The sequence below is a fragment of the Sciurus vulgaris genome (assembly GCF_902686455.1).
Source record: "Sciurus vulgaris genome assembly, chromosome: 5".
Lineage (NCBI taxonomy): Eukaryota > Metazoa > Chordata > Mammalia > Rodentia > Sciuridae > Sciurus > Sciurus vulgaris.
Genome location: NC_136465.1, coordinates 154,734,200 through 154,751,995, shown reverse-complemented (window position 1 = coordinate 154,751,995; position 17,796 = coordinate 154,734,200). Strand labels below are relative to the sequence as shown.

General features: G+C 45.5%; 1 protein-coding gene across 2 annotated transcripts in view; it reads right to left on the bottom strand.

Annotated features, from left to right (window-relative positions):
• The window catches only part of PLXNC1 (plexin C1), a 140,719-nt gene that overhangs the window by 27,722 nt on the left and 95,201 nt on the right, over nt 1-17,796 (bottom strand). For both annotated transcript variants that reach the window (XM_079142819.1, XM_079142820.1), the window contains exons 18-21: nt 15,636-15,674; nt 15,266-15,390; nt 14,537-14,735; nt 9,948-10,094 (exon numbers count right to left, since the gene is read on the bottom strand). In XM_079142819.1, coding sequence (XP_078998945.1) covers nt 9,948-10,094; nt 14,537-14,735; nt 15,266-15,390; nt 15,636-15,674 — 510 coding nt within the window. The remainder of the gene's footprint in view (nt 1-9,947; nt 10,095-14,536; nt 14,736-15,265; nt 15,391-15,635; nt 15,675-17,796) is intronic.

Sequence of the window (17,796 nt, the reverse complement as noted above, 5' to 3'; positions counted from 1 at the left end):
ATTCATTTCCATGCCGCTGACAGCACCTTCCCGCAGGGAGCATGTGGGACACCCCGCCCACAGCTGGGAAAACCCACCCTGGGCCTCCCTTCCGTGGCAGGAGGATCCAGGCCACCTTGAGGCAGGGACGTTGCTGGGGACAGGGGCGCACTCTCCAGTGGGAGCCCCTCCTCCAGCCCCTCCCCTGGCAGGGGGAGGGCAAGCCCAAACCGCCTGGAACCTTCTCCCAGTCCTTGGTGTCAGGTGTGCAAGAAAGACCTTAAGACACAGTCCCTGTTTGTTGGGGGACCATTCACAATAGGTTTGAGGCAGCTGTGAGACAATACTCAGCCACCAGGTGCCTCTGGCAGCCGAGTAAGTCAGGGCCTGTCGGGAGGGCTGGCCCAGCACCGGCCGCCTCCACAGCCCACGGCCCAGTCTCTGCAGGCAAGCCACCAACTTCTCTAGCCTTAACATTCTCATCATTCCCATCTCAAAAGGAGGACAGGAACAATAAATGACAGTGGTGCGTGTGGTAATAACATGCCTGTAAGCTCAGCAGTTTGGGAGGCTGAGGCAGGAGGATCAAAAGTCCAAAGTCAGCCTCAGCAAATTTGTGAGGCCCTAAGTCACTTAGCCTTACAACCAACCCCAAAAGGGGGCTGGGGTTGTAGCTCAGTGGCGGACACTAGGTTTGATCCTCAACACCACATAAAAATAAATAAATTAATTAAACAAAGTATCTACTTTTTAGTTTTCCATCTACAACTAGAAATATTTTTTAAAAAAAATTTAAAAACAAATTTAAAAATAAATAAAAAGGGATGGGGAATGGCTAAGTACTCTGGGGTTCAATCCCCAGTACCAATAATAATAATAATAATAATAAAAATAATAATGAGAGTAGTAACAACAAACTAAGGAGTGCTCTGTTGTGCTGAGCATTGTTTAAGAGAGGGCATGTGCGTGCACTAATATGTTAATTAATCTCAGACAAATCTTGAGGTGGATTCAGTTGTTGTTCTCATTTTGCAGGCGAGACGCCCATGCAGAGAGGGTAAATAAATTGCACAGGGTCACCAGGAAGAGAACCAGGCCTTCGAGCTCCATGTTCTTAAATAACCACTTGGTGATCCTGCCTTTCGAAGTGCAAGAAGGTTTTATGAAATAAGTATGGCCCAATTCTATGGGATGGCGATTCATTTTCACTACCTGGGAAGGGCTCAAGTGCTCTAAAACGTACACCGGTCTTTTCCCCAGGAAGGTGCTGCTCTGTTAAGAGAAGCTGCTGTGGGGTCTCCCTACTTCCTCTGCATTAAAGTGTCAGCAAAGCTTAGGTGACACATAAGGTTGACTGTCAACCACGGCCTTCGTTCCTCCTCTGCTCATAAAAGCCAGGTATTTCCAGAAGTGACTCCAGCGAGACCTGGAAGCACCACAGTGTCAACTCCCCCGTCTCCTCCACCAGCAGCTGGTCCTGCATTCAAACTTTGGCCAAGGACAGGTAAAAGGAAAGCTTTGCTACCTAATCAAAAGGGCTGAGTAGTGCGGGGGGCTATGGCAGCCACCTTGTGAGCAAGAGGTCAGGGCCAAGAGGAAAGCAGAGATGGTGGCTCAGAGCTTGGTCGTGATGGACCAGCCTTGAGCAGCAGACTAAGACACAACCCCACACCCTTACTATTTCAGGAGTCATCTGACCTATTTTCTCTCACAGCTGAATGTACCCAAACCGACAGCACTCACTTTGTCCATGCTGAGGTCATGAATTCATTCACACACACCTACTTATTTTGCACCTATTGTGTGCAGAGCCCCGCGCTCTTCCTGCCTGGTAAGTCCGAGCAGATGAGAACTGAGACACACATATAACCAATCCTGCCAGGTAGGATGTGGGAGGGAGAGACAGGGTGTCTCAGGGGTTCCCATGAGACGGGGCAGAGGACAGGTAGCTGATTATCAAAGAAAAGAAAATGGGTAGAGAGCGCCTCCCTATCAACTTGTCACACTTTCCAACACAAGCAATCACCCCCTGGGGCTACTCTTTCCTGCCTTTTGGTCACATGGAAAGAAAGGAAACCTAAAATCTATAAGCGGGCCAGGCACCCGGACTCCCACGGGCACAAGCGCTGGGTACACTCCTTTCCAGAGGAGTCTCTCTCTTGCTCTCTCTCTCTGTTCCGTCTGTTAAATAAAACTCACTTTCTACTTTTGCCTCGGCGTTCCTTGAGGCAGGGAGGAATGAGGCATGAGGACCTACCTGATCTTCAAGACCAGTATCGCTGAGCGCTGTCGCCTCCAGCTTGGAGCAGGTATTCCAAGGGAGAGAACTTGGGAAGGCTGCCTGGAGGAGGGATCGGGACCGGGTCTGCAGAAGCTCCCCAAAGGGAGGCCTCTGGACATGCAGACGCGTGGCTCTCGACTTCAATTTTTAACTTGGGCTACCACATCAGGAAACCTAGAGAAAGAATCCCACTTCTTTGGGGTGGAAGGACAGGCCAGGCTTGCTGTCCCCAAACTACCACCTGCCAACTGAGGAAAAAGCCCGGTACTATTTATAGAAGCCCAAAAAAAGGTGAAGGAGAGAATGCAGTTCTGTGTCTCTAATAATAATAGCCAACACTGTTGAACATACTGGGAATGGATCTGCTGATTTCATGAAGCTCACAACTTTATGCAGTGGGTACTGTTATTAGCTCATTTAACAGATGGAGAAACTGAGACACAGAGAGGTTTGGAAACTCATTCAAGATCATAGAGCCGGTGGGGGCACAAGAAAGATAGGTCCAGACTCTTAACTGCAAAGCTGGAAGGCCAATCAAGGTGCCCACCTTCCCTGGGCAGCCAGCCCCACCCTGCCCGAGATTCTAGGTCAGTGCTAAGGAGGAGGCAGGCTGGACACCTGGGAGAGTAAGCTGGACCCCCTGACGCTGGTTTGGCACTGAACCTCATGGAACCCACTGAATCCACAGCACCCTGTGGTTCAGGTGACACCCACCGGCATTTTTGCAGAATTCAGGATCATTTCCTTACCTCTGCTGCTGGCTGTGGCCACATGACCAAGTTCTGGCCAATGACATGAAGTGGATGTGTTATGTGGCAGCTCCTAAGAAACTTCCCTATAAGACAGCGGGTGGCCATCTGTCCCCTTTTCTCAGCCCTGCTTAGGTCCCGCAGGAGAAATGTGGAAGGAGGCTGGGGAAGCAGGCACCTTAGATCATGAGGCAATCTGGTCCACAGAAGAGCATGGGGCCGTGAAGTTATCAGAACAGGAACCACCAGCGAGGACTGCCACCCCCAAACGGCACGTGGGAGAGAAACCAGCTTTTCTGTGGCTCAAGCCCCAGGCCACTCACTGTTCTGTGCAGATGGACAGCACCCAGCAATGCACAACCAGGCCTGGCACTGAGGAGTTATTAGGAGGGCAGGGCCATCTGGGAAGTGCCCAGCTAGGGACACTGCACCATGTCCCAAACCAGCCTCTTTTGGGTAGCTGTTCAGGATGATCACTGTTCTTGCCTGTCCACATTTACCAGCTGCCACTGGTTGTAAATGCCCAGCTTCAGGAGTTACATGTAACATTTTAACATAAACACAGGCATTTAAGAAATGTTTTCCATGATGATGGAGCTGGCTAATCAGTTCCCCTGCATCACCCGTCATCAATAACTAACTAGCCAAAAGGAACGCGGAAGGGACACTTTTGCTCGGTGCACCTTATAGGCGACAAGAAAAACAGCTCTGACAAGAAAAACAGACAAAGTGGCTAAACAAGTTACATGTATTATTTTCTGATCTCATGTCAGCTGTACAGGGGTGGGTTTTCATCACTGATGAAAAAGTAGATTGAGAGACATAGGTGACTTGTCCAAGGTCACGCAGAGGGCAGAGGAGTGGCCTGAGCTGGATCTGTCCTGACCCAGGACTGTCCGACCCCAAGCTCCGCCCACCTCCTTGGCCCCAGGGCACATGGATCTAAGACGGCATTCCTATCTCCTGAGTGGTCTCCCCCATGGTCCCTCCACACCTTCTGGCAGTTCCGGGTCTTGAGGACATAGAGAAAGTGAGGCTGCAGGAGCTGAGAGGCTGAATCTGAAGTGGGAGTGACATTTTCCTGGCGGGAGGATGACCCGATTGCCTTCCTGGTTCTCCACCTCATTTCTGGTGAAGAAGGGCCAGGAAGTCGCTGCATCTTTGCCAGAATACCTGATAATACCCCAAAAGTAATTGTCAAAGAATTTATTACAAACCAGCAACTTCATTGTAAAAGGTCTTAGAGCAATAATTGCTTTCATTAAATAAAACCTATAAAATATATTTCTAATTTCATTCCAGGGCCAAATGAAAGTCAAGAGAAAAACGTCTGTTTCTTATACCAAACTCAGAAAAGCCTCCAAGTGTTTCCAAGCTGGAGTCAGCAGCCCTGGGACATCCCAGCTATCCTCCCCTTAAAAGTTGGGTCTGCCCCACCTCCCTCCTTACTCTATACCCCACTCCTCTCCCCACCCAAGACGGACAGGCCAGAACTCCCTGAATCCAAGGATTCTGCTCCCTGACATCATAAGGTGGGTGTTGGGGAGGAAAGGAGGCACTTTCCATGTCAAAGAAACAAGTTAGAGAAAAATTCCTCACATTGAAGTTTCTCTTACCGATTTTTCTATATTTGTGAGCATCTGTGCATCCTAGAATGAAGTGAGCAGAACTGATTTAGCTCAAAATAATTGATTTCAATATTTTCTGGGGTTTTGTTCTGTTTTTCTTTTTGCAGAGAGCCCCGTAAGTTCCATTTCCATTGCTGTGTCCCCAGAAGGGAAGCAAAGAGACTAAGTCTTTTGGGATTGGTAGGATGGAGGATTTTACTTTTTATTATGTCAAGCCCCTAGATTAAGGCCTATAAACTTTCTATAAAGGGCCAGAGAGTAAATATTTAAAGCTTAGAGGCTCACATGGTCTCTGTTGCAACTATGCAACTCTGCCATTGTAGCAGGAAAGCAGTCATAGGGAATAGGGAAATGAATGGGCATGGCTGTGTTCCAATAAAACTTTATTTATAAAAATAACCAGAGGATCACATTTGGCCCCAGGCTTCCTTTTGCTGATTCCTGATGTAGATAACAGTATCTTCCAATGGAAGAGTGATTTACAATGCCTAAAAGACAAATCTAAAAAATGCTTTTCATCTCCATCATCATTTGTGATAAAAGTTATCATTCTCTGAAGGGTACAAATATAAATAAAGATTCTAACAATGAAATAATAGAATCACATTTGAGTCACAGAGAAGAAAATTAAATACTTTTGTACTTAGATAACTAAATTATTTTCTAATTCCAAGATTACAGACGTGAGAAGAAAGAATATGGAGAGGAAAGCCATTTAAAGCACTCATTTACAGTTAATTTTTCATTTTCCATGGCTTGCCATCAACTAGGGAATGACTTACCTAACATGATTATAAAAAATGGTTTCACTCTTTGATCAGGAAGCTCAGAACACTAACTATGAAGTTAGTAATGGTTTCAGTATTATTGCAAGTCATAATGGAAATGATTTGCAGTATGGAAGAAAGAAAAGGAAAAAAAAATCTCAAGAATTGTTAATTAACTTCACTGTTTCTCCACAAATGCTAGGAGTATTAAAAACAAGATTGCTGAAGTGCAAACATCAGGATTTAATGAACAATGGGATGTAATTGAAGTAACAGAGAATGACTTAATCGGGACAGTGGGTTGTTTAATTATGGGGATAATGGATCTTCTGCAAGGACAAACTAAATAGAACAGAAGGAGCTGGGGTGAGGAAGCACGCAGATGAGATCCTTGAGGTGGCCAGTGCTGTTATAGATGAACTCTTTCATTACACAAGATTCCCCAAAATGGTAACCACTGGGGAAAAAGACAAGACTGGTGTGGGCTGGCGTAAACCTTCAATAAATCATAATGGAGGCATTAAGATTTGTGCAGGCGGGTACCTGTGCTTTCTCAAGAAACTCTAATAATCTTAAAGACTTTCTTATAGATATGAGAATGAGTGCAATAATATGTTTGTCAGAACCCTGTTTCCCAGGGTGCCAAGATGCTATCTCTCCGATACAGCAGATTGGCAAGCTCATTTCCTGGGTTTAAGAGTTCAAAAAACCATTTCTCGCTTAACTTTGATTACAAGTCAACCTCCTCTTGCTAATTCAGCACGCTTGCTACGAGTTATTGGTTTTTCTCATCTCCTCCTGAAAGTGAGGCAAATGTCCTTTCTCCCATGTGGTACACTTTCCTGGAACTGAAATCCTCAAGCCTTTGCTAGCTTCTCCAGAGGTGCACGGGATGTGCACTAAAATCATGCTCTTGACATAGGTCAGAGCAAAGGCCTGAGACACACCATCGACAAAACCTAGTGGGCCTACAATTTTGCAATGGGAGAAAACCAGCAAAGCAATAGGACTTATTCCTCTTCTATTTGTCAAACCTGAATTCCTGGACATTAAAGGAAGACTAGGGTCCTGTGTGTAGACAAGCCTTCTCCAGCTGCTAGCCCCAGGAGCAAGCTGATGTTAGGGTGGTTTGCCTCACTGGGTCTGTCCGGGGTAGCTCACAGTACAGAGGAACAGTGGCTTTATGGGGCTTGGCTCAGACTGAGGAAAGACAGGAGTTTTCCCTCTAGGATGTAAGGAACAAAGCATAACTTCCCAGAGCCCATTTGTTAGTATAATGATTTCAAGTATAAGAAGTTGGCGGAATGTCTTTATGTTCTAGAAAACACCCCACACCTCAGGGAGAACACATCCTAATCTTAGAGGTGTGAAACCTAACTTTTAGGTTGTTATACGAGATGCTGTGCTTCTGAGTGTGTAATGGAATGGGGGTTCGGGCCTTTTCCCAAAGGTGTCCCTGCCATGGGACCGGGCTCTGTCATTTCAAGTTGCTCATTGGCTGCTCTCCATTTTTCTCTGACTTTCCTTTCCTTGAAAGAATTTGTGTGTGCATGCACACACACACACACCCCCAGATGAGTCTGTTCACCACACCTTGGTTTTCAATTACATAAACCACCTCGGGCAAATTTAGCAAAGCAAGACTTTAAAACCACTGGGTGTATAGCCTGGGAGGGGGGAGAAGTGAGGTGGGAAATAGAGGAGGAGGCAGGAAGGAAGGAAATTAGAAATAAGATGGTTCAGGCTGGGGGAACTTGCCTGAAAGGAAATGAAAAACCTTAAATTTTTTATATTGACCTTCTGCTAACGTTTTGTCACAAGAGCTTAGACCGGATCATGTGCCTTCTCTTGGGCTTCTAGTATAATCACCCACCATGAAAGAGAGCTTGGGACAGGTCCAATAAAAGACATTTAAAAACCATTCTTAAAGGCAAGGCCCCTAGAAACAAGTGGCCCACCCCCTTTCCCAGTCTCAAGTCTATCCACCCGCAAATCCGAATTTGAAAAGGAAGAAATGTAGATTTAATTTTCCATTCGCCTTTTCCCCAGGGGCTGTGAGGAAAAAAAATTTTTTTTCAAGAGTCAACATGAATTTCTTCAACATCAAGTAACGTTTTGATGAGTTGAGTGCTAACAAATCAGAAACACATGGTCTTAATTGACTGTGAAATAAATAATGTTTCAAAATGAAAGGCAGAAAAAGCATTCAGATGTAAAGCATTAAAAAGGACTCAAACCTCAAAAGTTGCTTCAGGCAACTTCCCCCACTTCCCCCCTCCTTCCCTCTCCTTCCTGTCAGGGTTCAATGTTTTCATGAAACTGAAATACTGCTGGGTTCCCCCAGCCTCCATTCACTTACAGACAGTTCTCTTCTCTTTGGGGAACCTCTTAGTCTGTTTTCTGTTGTTATAACAAAATACCAGCCTCACTGGAGGCTTGGTGGTTTATGAAGGGAAGAGGCTGATGTAGCTTACAGTTCTGGAAGTCCAAGAGCATGGCGCCAGCATCTCCCAGCTTCTGGTGAGGGCCAAGGGCGGCTCACCAAGGGGGAGGAGAAAGCAGCCTAGAAAGCCACCCATGTATCCACCCACTCCCTCGGGACTACATCCACCCTGCCCACAGCCTACTTAGCTCTAAAGGCCCTGGCAGCTTGAAGTACCTTTACATTTCCATTTCAATGTGAGTTTGGTGGCAACAAACCATATCCAAGCTACAGCAGAGAACCTAGGAGCTTCTGAAAATGTATCAAAGTAAAAGCATGAACATCTTCTAGGTTGGGACCAAGAACCTGGGTTTGCAGACAAAACCAGGATCAAGGAGAGTCTCCAGGCCCTGGTACAAAGCTGGTCTTTTATTCTCCACACTGGACACATTGAAATTATCTGAAGAGATTAAAAATATATTCATTCCTAGGCCCAATCCCCACTCCTGACAGAAGGCCCAGGCACTGGTACTTCTAGATGTGGATCTGCATTTCTGACATGTTGGATGAGACCTGATTTACCTGAATAAAGTTCTACATAGCACTTACGTGCCTGGTGATGTTCTAAGCGCCTTATATGATAAGACTTTCTTAATCCTCATAATGTCCCATGTGATGGGCAGGGGTCATGACTGTCATGTTCATTTTGCACATGGTGAGACTGAGGCACAGAGAGGTTTGAGACTTGCCCAGTGTCACACAGCTAGCCAGTGGCAGGATTCAAACCCGCCTGCTTCTGAGACCATGCTCTCTTAACCACTATACCACTAGTTCTCAAGCAGCATCGCAATGTCAGGTAGCTCATTAGAAATGCAGGTTCCCAGGCCATATTCTAGACCCACGAAGCAGAGACTCTGGGGTGCTAACAAGCTTTCTAGGTAGCATGATGCATGGTAAAGTTTGAGAACCACTGCACTCTCTCTCAGATGCAGATCGTGAATGTCTAACTCAGTTTCCCACCTCTCTGATGGCGGTGGAGCAGGGTGCCATCTTTAATGGAGGAATGAGCTACATCTGGTGCAATGGGACTAGTTGACCTATGGACTATTTGCCCACCAGAGCACATAACTATTACCCGTCCTCAGCAATGTGGTGCCTTCTCCAATTAGGGAGTGAATTCTTCCAGGATGACAGCGTAGGACTCCATCCAGAGTGAAGCCACAGGAGCCTCAGCTTCTTATAAGCAGTGCCCAAAACCCAACATAATCTTTTCCTCCCTCTCCACTAAGGAGATAGTGAAGAAGCCAAGTCTCCATAAAGTCAAAGATCAAACCAAAACACAGTAATCTCTTCCCCAAAACTACATTAACAGAATAGCTTAGAAATTCCTAAGTCAATGTGGAGAGTTTCCACACGGGGCTCCCTGTATGAAAGTCTTGAATGTGCCTCCGTTTGGTCTCTCTTTGTGTAGGAGGGCTAGCAGGTGGGTGGAGAGGTAATGGGTTAAAAGGAAGTTCTCCAACGGGCAAAACCCTCCAGCAGCCAGGCAATCATCCTCCTGCAGTGATTTACAGCGTGCCTCTAAAAATATCTATGAGATCACAGTACATTAAGTGCATGACACCAAACATTTGTAACTAATCCATGAAAATAAAGTAAGGGCGTCATGTTGCATGGGGAACGCAGAGGAATTTGTCTTGTGTTATCGTTCTAAAATAAGACGGCCTCAATTTGGTTGAAATATATCTTCACACATTGTCTTCCCGGAGCAGAGCCATTTGAGAAATTCTGATTGCAATTATAAGTGCTGAATAGGGAGTACTTTGCATTTCCTTTGATGATGCTGAAAGCTATAAGCAATCCTGATATTAAAATCTTTGGAAATTGATGAGTACCCCAGGCATCATTACAATGCTTTCTCACCCAATCCCAGTAATTAGAATCTATTATGTGAACACGTGTTAATAGTTTATCAACTACTGCTTTTAATTAACAAAACGTATGAGGCCTCCTGTAGTAGTAGTAGGAAGGGCGTCAGTTCCTTTCAAGTGACCGGCCTCCACCCGCACCCCGTCTGCCAGCCAGGGCCAGCCTGGATATGGTGCTTAATGGCAAACATACCACAGTACTGAATTCGGGAACCTGCCACAGCAGCCAGTCTTCATTAAGGGTGTACAGCGCCTTGCAAGTGATTACGTCTACAGGACCCTTGTTTATTTTCTGGTTCAGAGTAGTCACCAGCAAATAGAACGGTTCTCCAACAGTCTCCTTGGAAAAGATGCAAAAGCGACAGTTAGTTTTCTGCAGAAGCCACTGTACTTTCCAAAGAATTAAACTTTCGATTTGTGGCAGTACGACAAGAGACAGGAGGCAGTGTTTTCTAACAATCAACATGAAACTCCCGAGAAAATACATATTGCTTCACTTGGGATCCGGAGCAAAACCCAGGAAACCGCCTCATCGCCCCTGCGCATGTGCGTTTGCGCATGTGTGCATCTATTTGCAACAGCACACCCAGTAATTCTGTTTTCTCATGTTTAAGCTTATACATGGTAGACTAATGCTCATCAGTGGGCTACTGCCTAAGAACAGTTACTAGACGCTGAGATTAACCTGTGTTTACATTTTTATTTAATCGCTTTTAGCAAACCAAAAATAAATGACATTTTAAAAAATGCACAATGATTAGCCTTGGGAACAAGAATGAATATATGAACATTGATACATTTGCCAAGGAGGGTGTTTTTTGGTGTGAACAGTTTTTCATGAGGGAAGTGACCTTCAGTTAAGCTGTCTGCAGCCTTGTCTCTTCCCGGTGTGCCAGGCCTGCCTCTGGCTGTCCCAGGATACCTCCTCACAATCTCATCCAGGCACCTTTGCTTGTGCTGAGCCACAGAGGTAGTCTGGGTTACTCCTTTCCCCGGACCACAAGCCAATTCCATTCCTCGAAGGCTTTGCCCAAACACTCAGCCCTGTCCTGATGGCTTTTGTTTCCAAACTTCTGCCACATACACTTTTTCCTGGATGGGGAGCTGCCTCCTCTAGGCTGTTACTAAAATGCCTCAAATTGGTAGCCACTATCTGTTGGGAAGGAGTCTGAGCGGCTCAAGCTGGAGGCTGTGTATTCTGCTTCCCCCACATCCTCCCAAGGCATGTAGCCCTGGGTCAGCTATGGAGCATTTGCTAAATAATAAACCTTCTATGATCCACTGATAGTCGGCAGATACATGGGGGAGGAAGAACTGTGGCCGAGGCCAGGAAGTCAAAGTGCCTTTGAGAGGATAAAAAGCAGCCACGTGGCTACGGCTGGAAGCACCAATTTACAAAATCAAGCTTTATAGTCATGGTGTCCAGATTTCAAACAATTCCACCTACTTTCACACACTTTCTCTTGAACAGGTAAATTACCTGTGAGCTCTGTGAAGTCTCCTGGGATCCAACCCCTAACTCCATACACTTACTGCAAGCACATTCGCTCTTCCCAGTGCTGGGGCTTCCTCTTGCCCCTTCTGCCGCCCTCCTCCCCACATATACGTTCTGCCCTCCACTGGACTCCCTTCATGCCCTCTCTCTCCCCTACTGATACATCCCTGGGTTGCTTTTCAGTGCAGGAAACAGGTGGAATGTCCAAACATTCCCAAGGTAGGGAGGCCACTGGGACCAGAACGTGATATTTAGCTCTCACAAGAAACTTCCTTTATTTGGTGGTTCGCAAACTCACCGCTCTGTTCTTTCTCTCCACCAGCTTGGGTAATGTCCTGACCACAAACCCAGAGCCATACTTCTCTCTTCCTCCAGAGCAGATCAGAGATGGGGCTGAGCACCCCTGTGCAGGGGCCAGGCATGCCCACAGGGGCTGGATCGGGGCCAGGTCTCCTGGACTGTGTGAAGGGACAGCTACTAACTCTAGGGTCCTCTGGTCAGGGTTCTCCAGACTGTAACCAGACTGAGTTAGCAACACCTGAGATTACACTGCTGCCCACGTTCAAGGTTCTAAGCCTGGCTAGTCATCCCCAGAATCTCTTGGGGTGCTCTTAGAAAGATGCCCGGGCCCCCTGGGCCCCAGAGCAGACCAGTCCAACTGGGAATTCTGGAGAGGAGGTTCTAGCATCCATAGTTTTTAAAACTTTCAGGCGGTGGGGTGGGGAATTCTGACCAATTTAGGGAACCCCGGGGCCATGAGGTTTCTCTGTCACCACTGAACACAGGCCTAGGTGAGTCACACCTGTTGGGGACCGACTCCCCTCCGGCAGGGGCTGGGCTTAGGCACTCTAGCAGACCAGGGCTGACTCTCTTCTCAGCACGCAGTGAGGTGGCTGAGAGCTCCAGACTCTGATGCTGCCCCACACCAACAGCGGGACCTCTTCTGTGTGCCTCATGTGGCCCAAACGCAGCATGGTCAGGAGGGCACTTGCCTCACAGGACTGTTGAAGGGATTACACGAGAAAAGGTGAGCAAAGCTCTCTGTGTGATGCCTGGTACAGCCAATAAACGGCAGCCTCCAATAAGTGGCCATTGTTGTCATTGTTTTCCCCACCAGGCCTTGGCGTCTTGGAAGGGGCAGTTACCTGGCAGTTGTGAGCTAGTGTGGCCCACTGGACATCTGTGGATGGGGTGGGAGGCCCAGGGCCATTGGTGGCCCACACCCTGGGGGTACCTGGTTGAGGTGGCTCCGCAGTGCCCCCCCCAGAAGGAATTATTCCACTGAAAGCGAAAGTATCGCCGACTGGCTGGATGCCACTTCCTCCAGGGTGCTGAACCGCCCACTTGCCACCGAGTGCTCCCGGCACTCTTGAATCAGCACCGAGAAATCTTGACCCAGAATGCTTTGCTCAAAGGGCCGCTTGGGCTGGGAGCCCAGATTTTCTGAATACCTCACCCTTTTCAGGCCCAAAAGCAGCCCTTGAGAGCTCAGAGTGTGCATCACAAGATCCCAGAAGATGGTGCTGGAAGGGAATTTAAAACCAACAACCACACCCCTCTTGGTGTGGGGAGGAAACGGATGCCCTCCCCGATAAAAAGAGCCCGTCCAGTGACACCCAGCTGGCCTCATTGCTTCTGGCAAGACCCTCTCGTCCAGGGCTTTCTGCTCCCTCAGGGGTTCTCAAACATGGGCGCACAGGATTACTCTGAGGCGCTTATGAAAAGCAGGGATTACTGGGCCCAGCCCGCGTCTCTGGTTCAGCAGAGCCTCTGAGAGCAGGAGGTGGCCTCTGAAGACCAAGACCAGGGAACTGGGCAAGTTTCACTGCCTCTGATCAGCAGCAGTTTGGGCTGAAACAATGACAGTGGGAAGCAAAAAATATTCACCCCAGAAATAACCACTCGACACCTCCCCAAAGCATATGATGATTTATACCAAGTAAACAGAAAAGAAGGCAGATTTCATTAATCTTAATAAACAGGCATTGCCTTGGGAGAGGAAGGAGTTGGTAAAAAATTTAAAAAAAATTGTGCATCTACTCTAAGATTGCATTAAACATTAAACTGAGCACAGTCTATTTAAAGTGCTGCTTTTGGATCTAAACTTAAGTAGCACTGTTAAAACCTGTGGCATAGCAGTGTATCTTATTCAGAGTTTAATTAGATTTCGAAACTAGCTGCAAATACACAATTATGCAGTTTTGCTGGAATCTGGATGACTGGTAAAATTAAAGAAGGATAAGAACCTTCTGTAGCGGGGGAGCCTCAGAGGGCCAAACAAAGATTGAGTTCAAGAGCATACGTTTACTTTCATATTAATATTTTATAATAATAATGGCCAACATGTATGGAGTGCTTGCTCAGTGGTAAGGAATTGCATACATCTTCTCATCCATGCTTCAAAACAGTCCCAAAATATTCTTCTTTTTTTTCCAATTCTACTGGTTACACAACCAAGTAAGTGGTAAAGTCTAGATTTGGACCAAGCAGTGGGCTCGTGGGCCCACTTTACTAACTGTGGAATCTATGGAAAATGTCTTTTGAAAAGATTTCAGATTCAATTAAATTGCAACCATGGTCATTCAATCACTCCATGCAAGTGAACTGCAGAGGCTCTTTGGGAACTTGCTTTAACGTGGAATGGCTGGTAAGACTCAGTTGTCATTAGCTTATGGCGTATTGGTAGGTAATGGTATTTAAAATGTTTCCGAGGATCTGAAGACAGTGTTTTTGTCAATATCTGAACTAGTTCCTCTTCCCTATACTTGTTTTTTTGTTTTTTTTTTTTTGGGGCGGGGGGAGGTAACCAGGAATTGAACTCAGAGGCACTCAACCACTGGGCCACATTCCCAGGCCTATTTTGTATTTAATTTAGAGACAGAGTTTTACTGAGTTGCTTAGTGTCTCGCCGTTGCTGAGGCTGGCTTTGAACTCGCAATCCTCCTGCCTCAGGCTCCCCAGCTGCTGGGATTACAGGTGTGTGCCAGTACATTTTCTTAAATGGGCAGGCAGGGCTCTGGGTGTTCATGTTAAGGATGGGCAGGTGGGCTCACTTGGAAAGTCTTACCTGAGAAAAATCCTAAAGGAATCACACTTGGATAGGCCAGTTACAGAGAAAATGATTTTCATTTCCCTGTGTGTCCCCTCCCGGTATGGACCAGGATTAAATACGGTTAAATGCTGACACTATGGTGCATTCAGGACTTACTCTGGCAGAGACATCAGTGTCTGCTAAAAATAACTGCCTATTGTCTTACCTCTGACACTGCTGAGGAGACAACACTTACCCGAAGAAAACCAGAAAGGCAGACGGACATCCAGTTTGTGAGAAGTTTTTCAACCACAGACTCTGTGCGCCTTAGCATGAGTTTGGGCTGCATGTTACTGGACTGTTCCATCAAGTCCCTGGTCAGCACCTCCAGGATGCTGGTCAGGTAGACCAGCTTGGTTTGCAGAGCAATGGTTAAGAAGGAGGCAAACAGACACCTGTTTAAAAATAGAGCTTCTGTTAACCACTAGCCCCTGGCTTGACTGGACACTGATGGTGGTTTCCAAAGATGCTTGCTGGGCAAGGGAGCGCTGTCTTCTCAATTGCTTTTTTAATATGCAGCTTCTGACCATTACTAACTTTTTGTCATAAAACCACACCCCGTGGTTAATTTCAGGACATTTTCTGTGTTTTCAGCACTTAAACTAGAGTGGTAACAAGAAGTGAGTCTCTTTCCCAAATTTTTAGGTTTTTTTTTTTTTTTTTAATTAAAAATAATACTTCTGCTTTTCTGATTGAGGATTTGTTTTTCAGGGGCATGTTATATGCATGTGTGTCTTCAAAATAGAATTTGTGTTGGGGAGGTGTGAGTGGGAATGCAGATACCCTGGCTGCTTCGCATTCCCATGGAATGCCTCTGGAAGAGGATGGGTCCAAGTTCAGGTAGTAGTTTGGAAGTGAAATAAGGGGCTTGGGTTTTATCATCTCTGCTTAAGGGCTTTCAAAATAGAACAGAATTGACGAATACCTGTCCTTCACTGAGAAGTTCTTCTGCTTTTCAAGGGTATGGATGACAGTAACCAGGAAACTTTTATTACAGATCAGGGCATCCAAAGCTGTGAGACTTTCATTCTTGTCATTGGCATCTCTATTCTGGAAAAAAAAACAATAACAAAGAATATAATATAACATAATGTAATAATATACTATAAAGTTTAAAGTTAGAAAGTAGATCCACAATGGGTTTTCCAAGACAATGAATTATTTAATATTGAATTCATGATCCAAAAAACCCACAATAAAAATCGAAAGCAATAATAATGGAGATGATAATGTTGATGATAACACTATGAAAGTCAGGCAGTCACTGGGCTAAAAATGAAAACTTAGAGACTTACATGCATATCTTCGGTGAAGATGTGTGTGAAGCCACCTGACTGAGAGGAAGGAGACACTGTTATTATTCATAACAGCCAAAGGAAATGAATAGTGTATTTTTGTTATAATACCCAAGTCCGTTTTAATAAAGCAGAGACACTATTTGCTAATCTGAAGAGCCCCTGCTTGCTGCATATCCTCCAATACATAATAAATAATTATTCAGCTCTCAAGAAACACCAAAGAATCCGAAAGCCTCTAAGAAGAATAACTGTCATTGCACCTCAGTCCCATTGTTGGTGGATGAAGGTATCCTCTCCCATTTTAAAAGAATGGACTGGAAAGTTAAAGAAGTGGTGTCTGAAGATCATGCAAACGTCAGACCACTCCTCAAGCCATTTACCTTCCAAGGATACAAACTAAATTATGCTAGTAAGTTGCCACAAGTCTAAGCTACGTAGCATCTGCTGTGTTGGTACACAATGTCACTGGAGGGTAGGAGGGGTGTTAAGAGCGTAGCTTCTGGAGCCGAACTACCTGAGGCCCAGTCCTGGTTTTATCAACGTACTGGTTGCGTGACTTGGACAAGTTATTGAACCTCCCTGTGTCTGAGTTCCCTCATATGTAAAATGGCGACCATCATGGCTCCCAACTCACTGGCTTTTAGTGTGAAAATGAAACGATCTAGTTCCTGGTAAGTGATCCACATCAGCCAGCCTTGTCCTCTGCAATCCCGAATTTGGCAAGCTAGGCCATGACACTATGATCCCACTGGTTTTGAAAAATATTTTTATGTACTATGCTACCTGACTCCTAAGCATGAACTTTTAAATTTGAGTTTTTAAAACTGTATCATAAATCTTATTGCAATTAATAATTAAATTTTAAAAGCATGCTGGGTGTCACTTTGAATGGAAACATAAACTCAAACATTCAGGTTTTTTTCCCCCCTCTCTCTCTGTGGTCATACTTTCCTCAGAAAAAAAGAAAAAACAAAACAAAACAAAAAACCCAAACGGATCCTGGGTTTTGTTTTCTAGTCCCTACTATAGTCCTGCTGAAACAATTTCATATAGCTGGATGGTTTAAATAGGTTGACCTTTTTTTTTAACCACTGAGCCATGTCCCCAGCCCTTTTTATTTTTTATTTAGAGACAGGGTCTTGCTAAGTTGCTTAGGGCCTTGCTAAGTTGCTGAGGCTGGCTTTAAATTCTTGATCCTCCTGCCTCAGCCTCCTGAGCTGCTAAGATTACAGGCATGAGCCATTGTGCCAGGCTAATCAGGGGGACTCTTGACCTTAGACAGGGAAATGTCCCCCGGCTGGCTGCATTCTAGGTCTTCCTCCTTCCATTGGGATTTCCCTTCTCTGGGAGCTTAGAGCTTCTGCTTACCCTATTTCTTCCCCTATTTTCAGCAAAACAAAGAAGAGTTAATATAATGAGAAGCAAGGCAATCAAAGTCAAAATGAACAGGCAGGGCAAAGAACCAGGGGGCAGGTGAGCCGTGGCCTCTTTGGCACCTAATTTCCATGGGTTCTGCCTGCTGCTGTCTGTAGGTGTCAATCAGTCAAGTCCCTTCAACATCCAAGCTCCAGGCCTAGAGGATTTGGCTCCTGATCAATCAGCAAAGTGCCTAATTAATATGAGGACTTATCTGCAGCCTGGGGTGCACTTCAAGTGGCGTTGTCCTAATATAATGTTTCCCTGTTCTCTTTCTCCTTTCTTAATTATTATAAATTCAATTTTGACTCAGGTTTTCTTGATACGGTTGTGACAAATTAATGCTCGTTTCTCCCTTGTCCTCTCTTTTAATGATCCTTCTGGCTTCAATTTTTATGGCTTTCCCAGGTGTCTTTCAAGATTACACATAATTTCAAGTTAAATCAGTTTGGTCCCTTTCAACTATTTCTCTTCTCCAAAGCAATGCAGTACTGTTCCTGGGATTTTTTTTTTTTTCCTTTTTCTTTTTTCTTTTTGAGACACTCAACTTGTAACAGTGTTCCTTTACACTGGTCACTCTGTCTTGCTCCTGATTACTGAATTTAGCAGATAGGAAGTTTTTTTTTTTTTTTTCTTTTTCAGGCCACAGATTACTCTATTCAGCACTCAAGGGCAATCATTAACTGTAAAAGCCCACACAGTACTCAGGTTGATGGTCGAAATCTCTGTTATTTTATTGCTA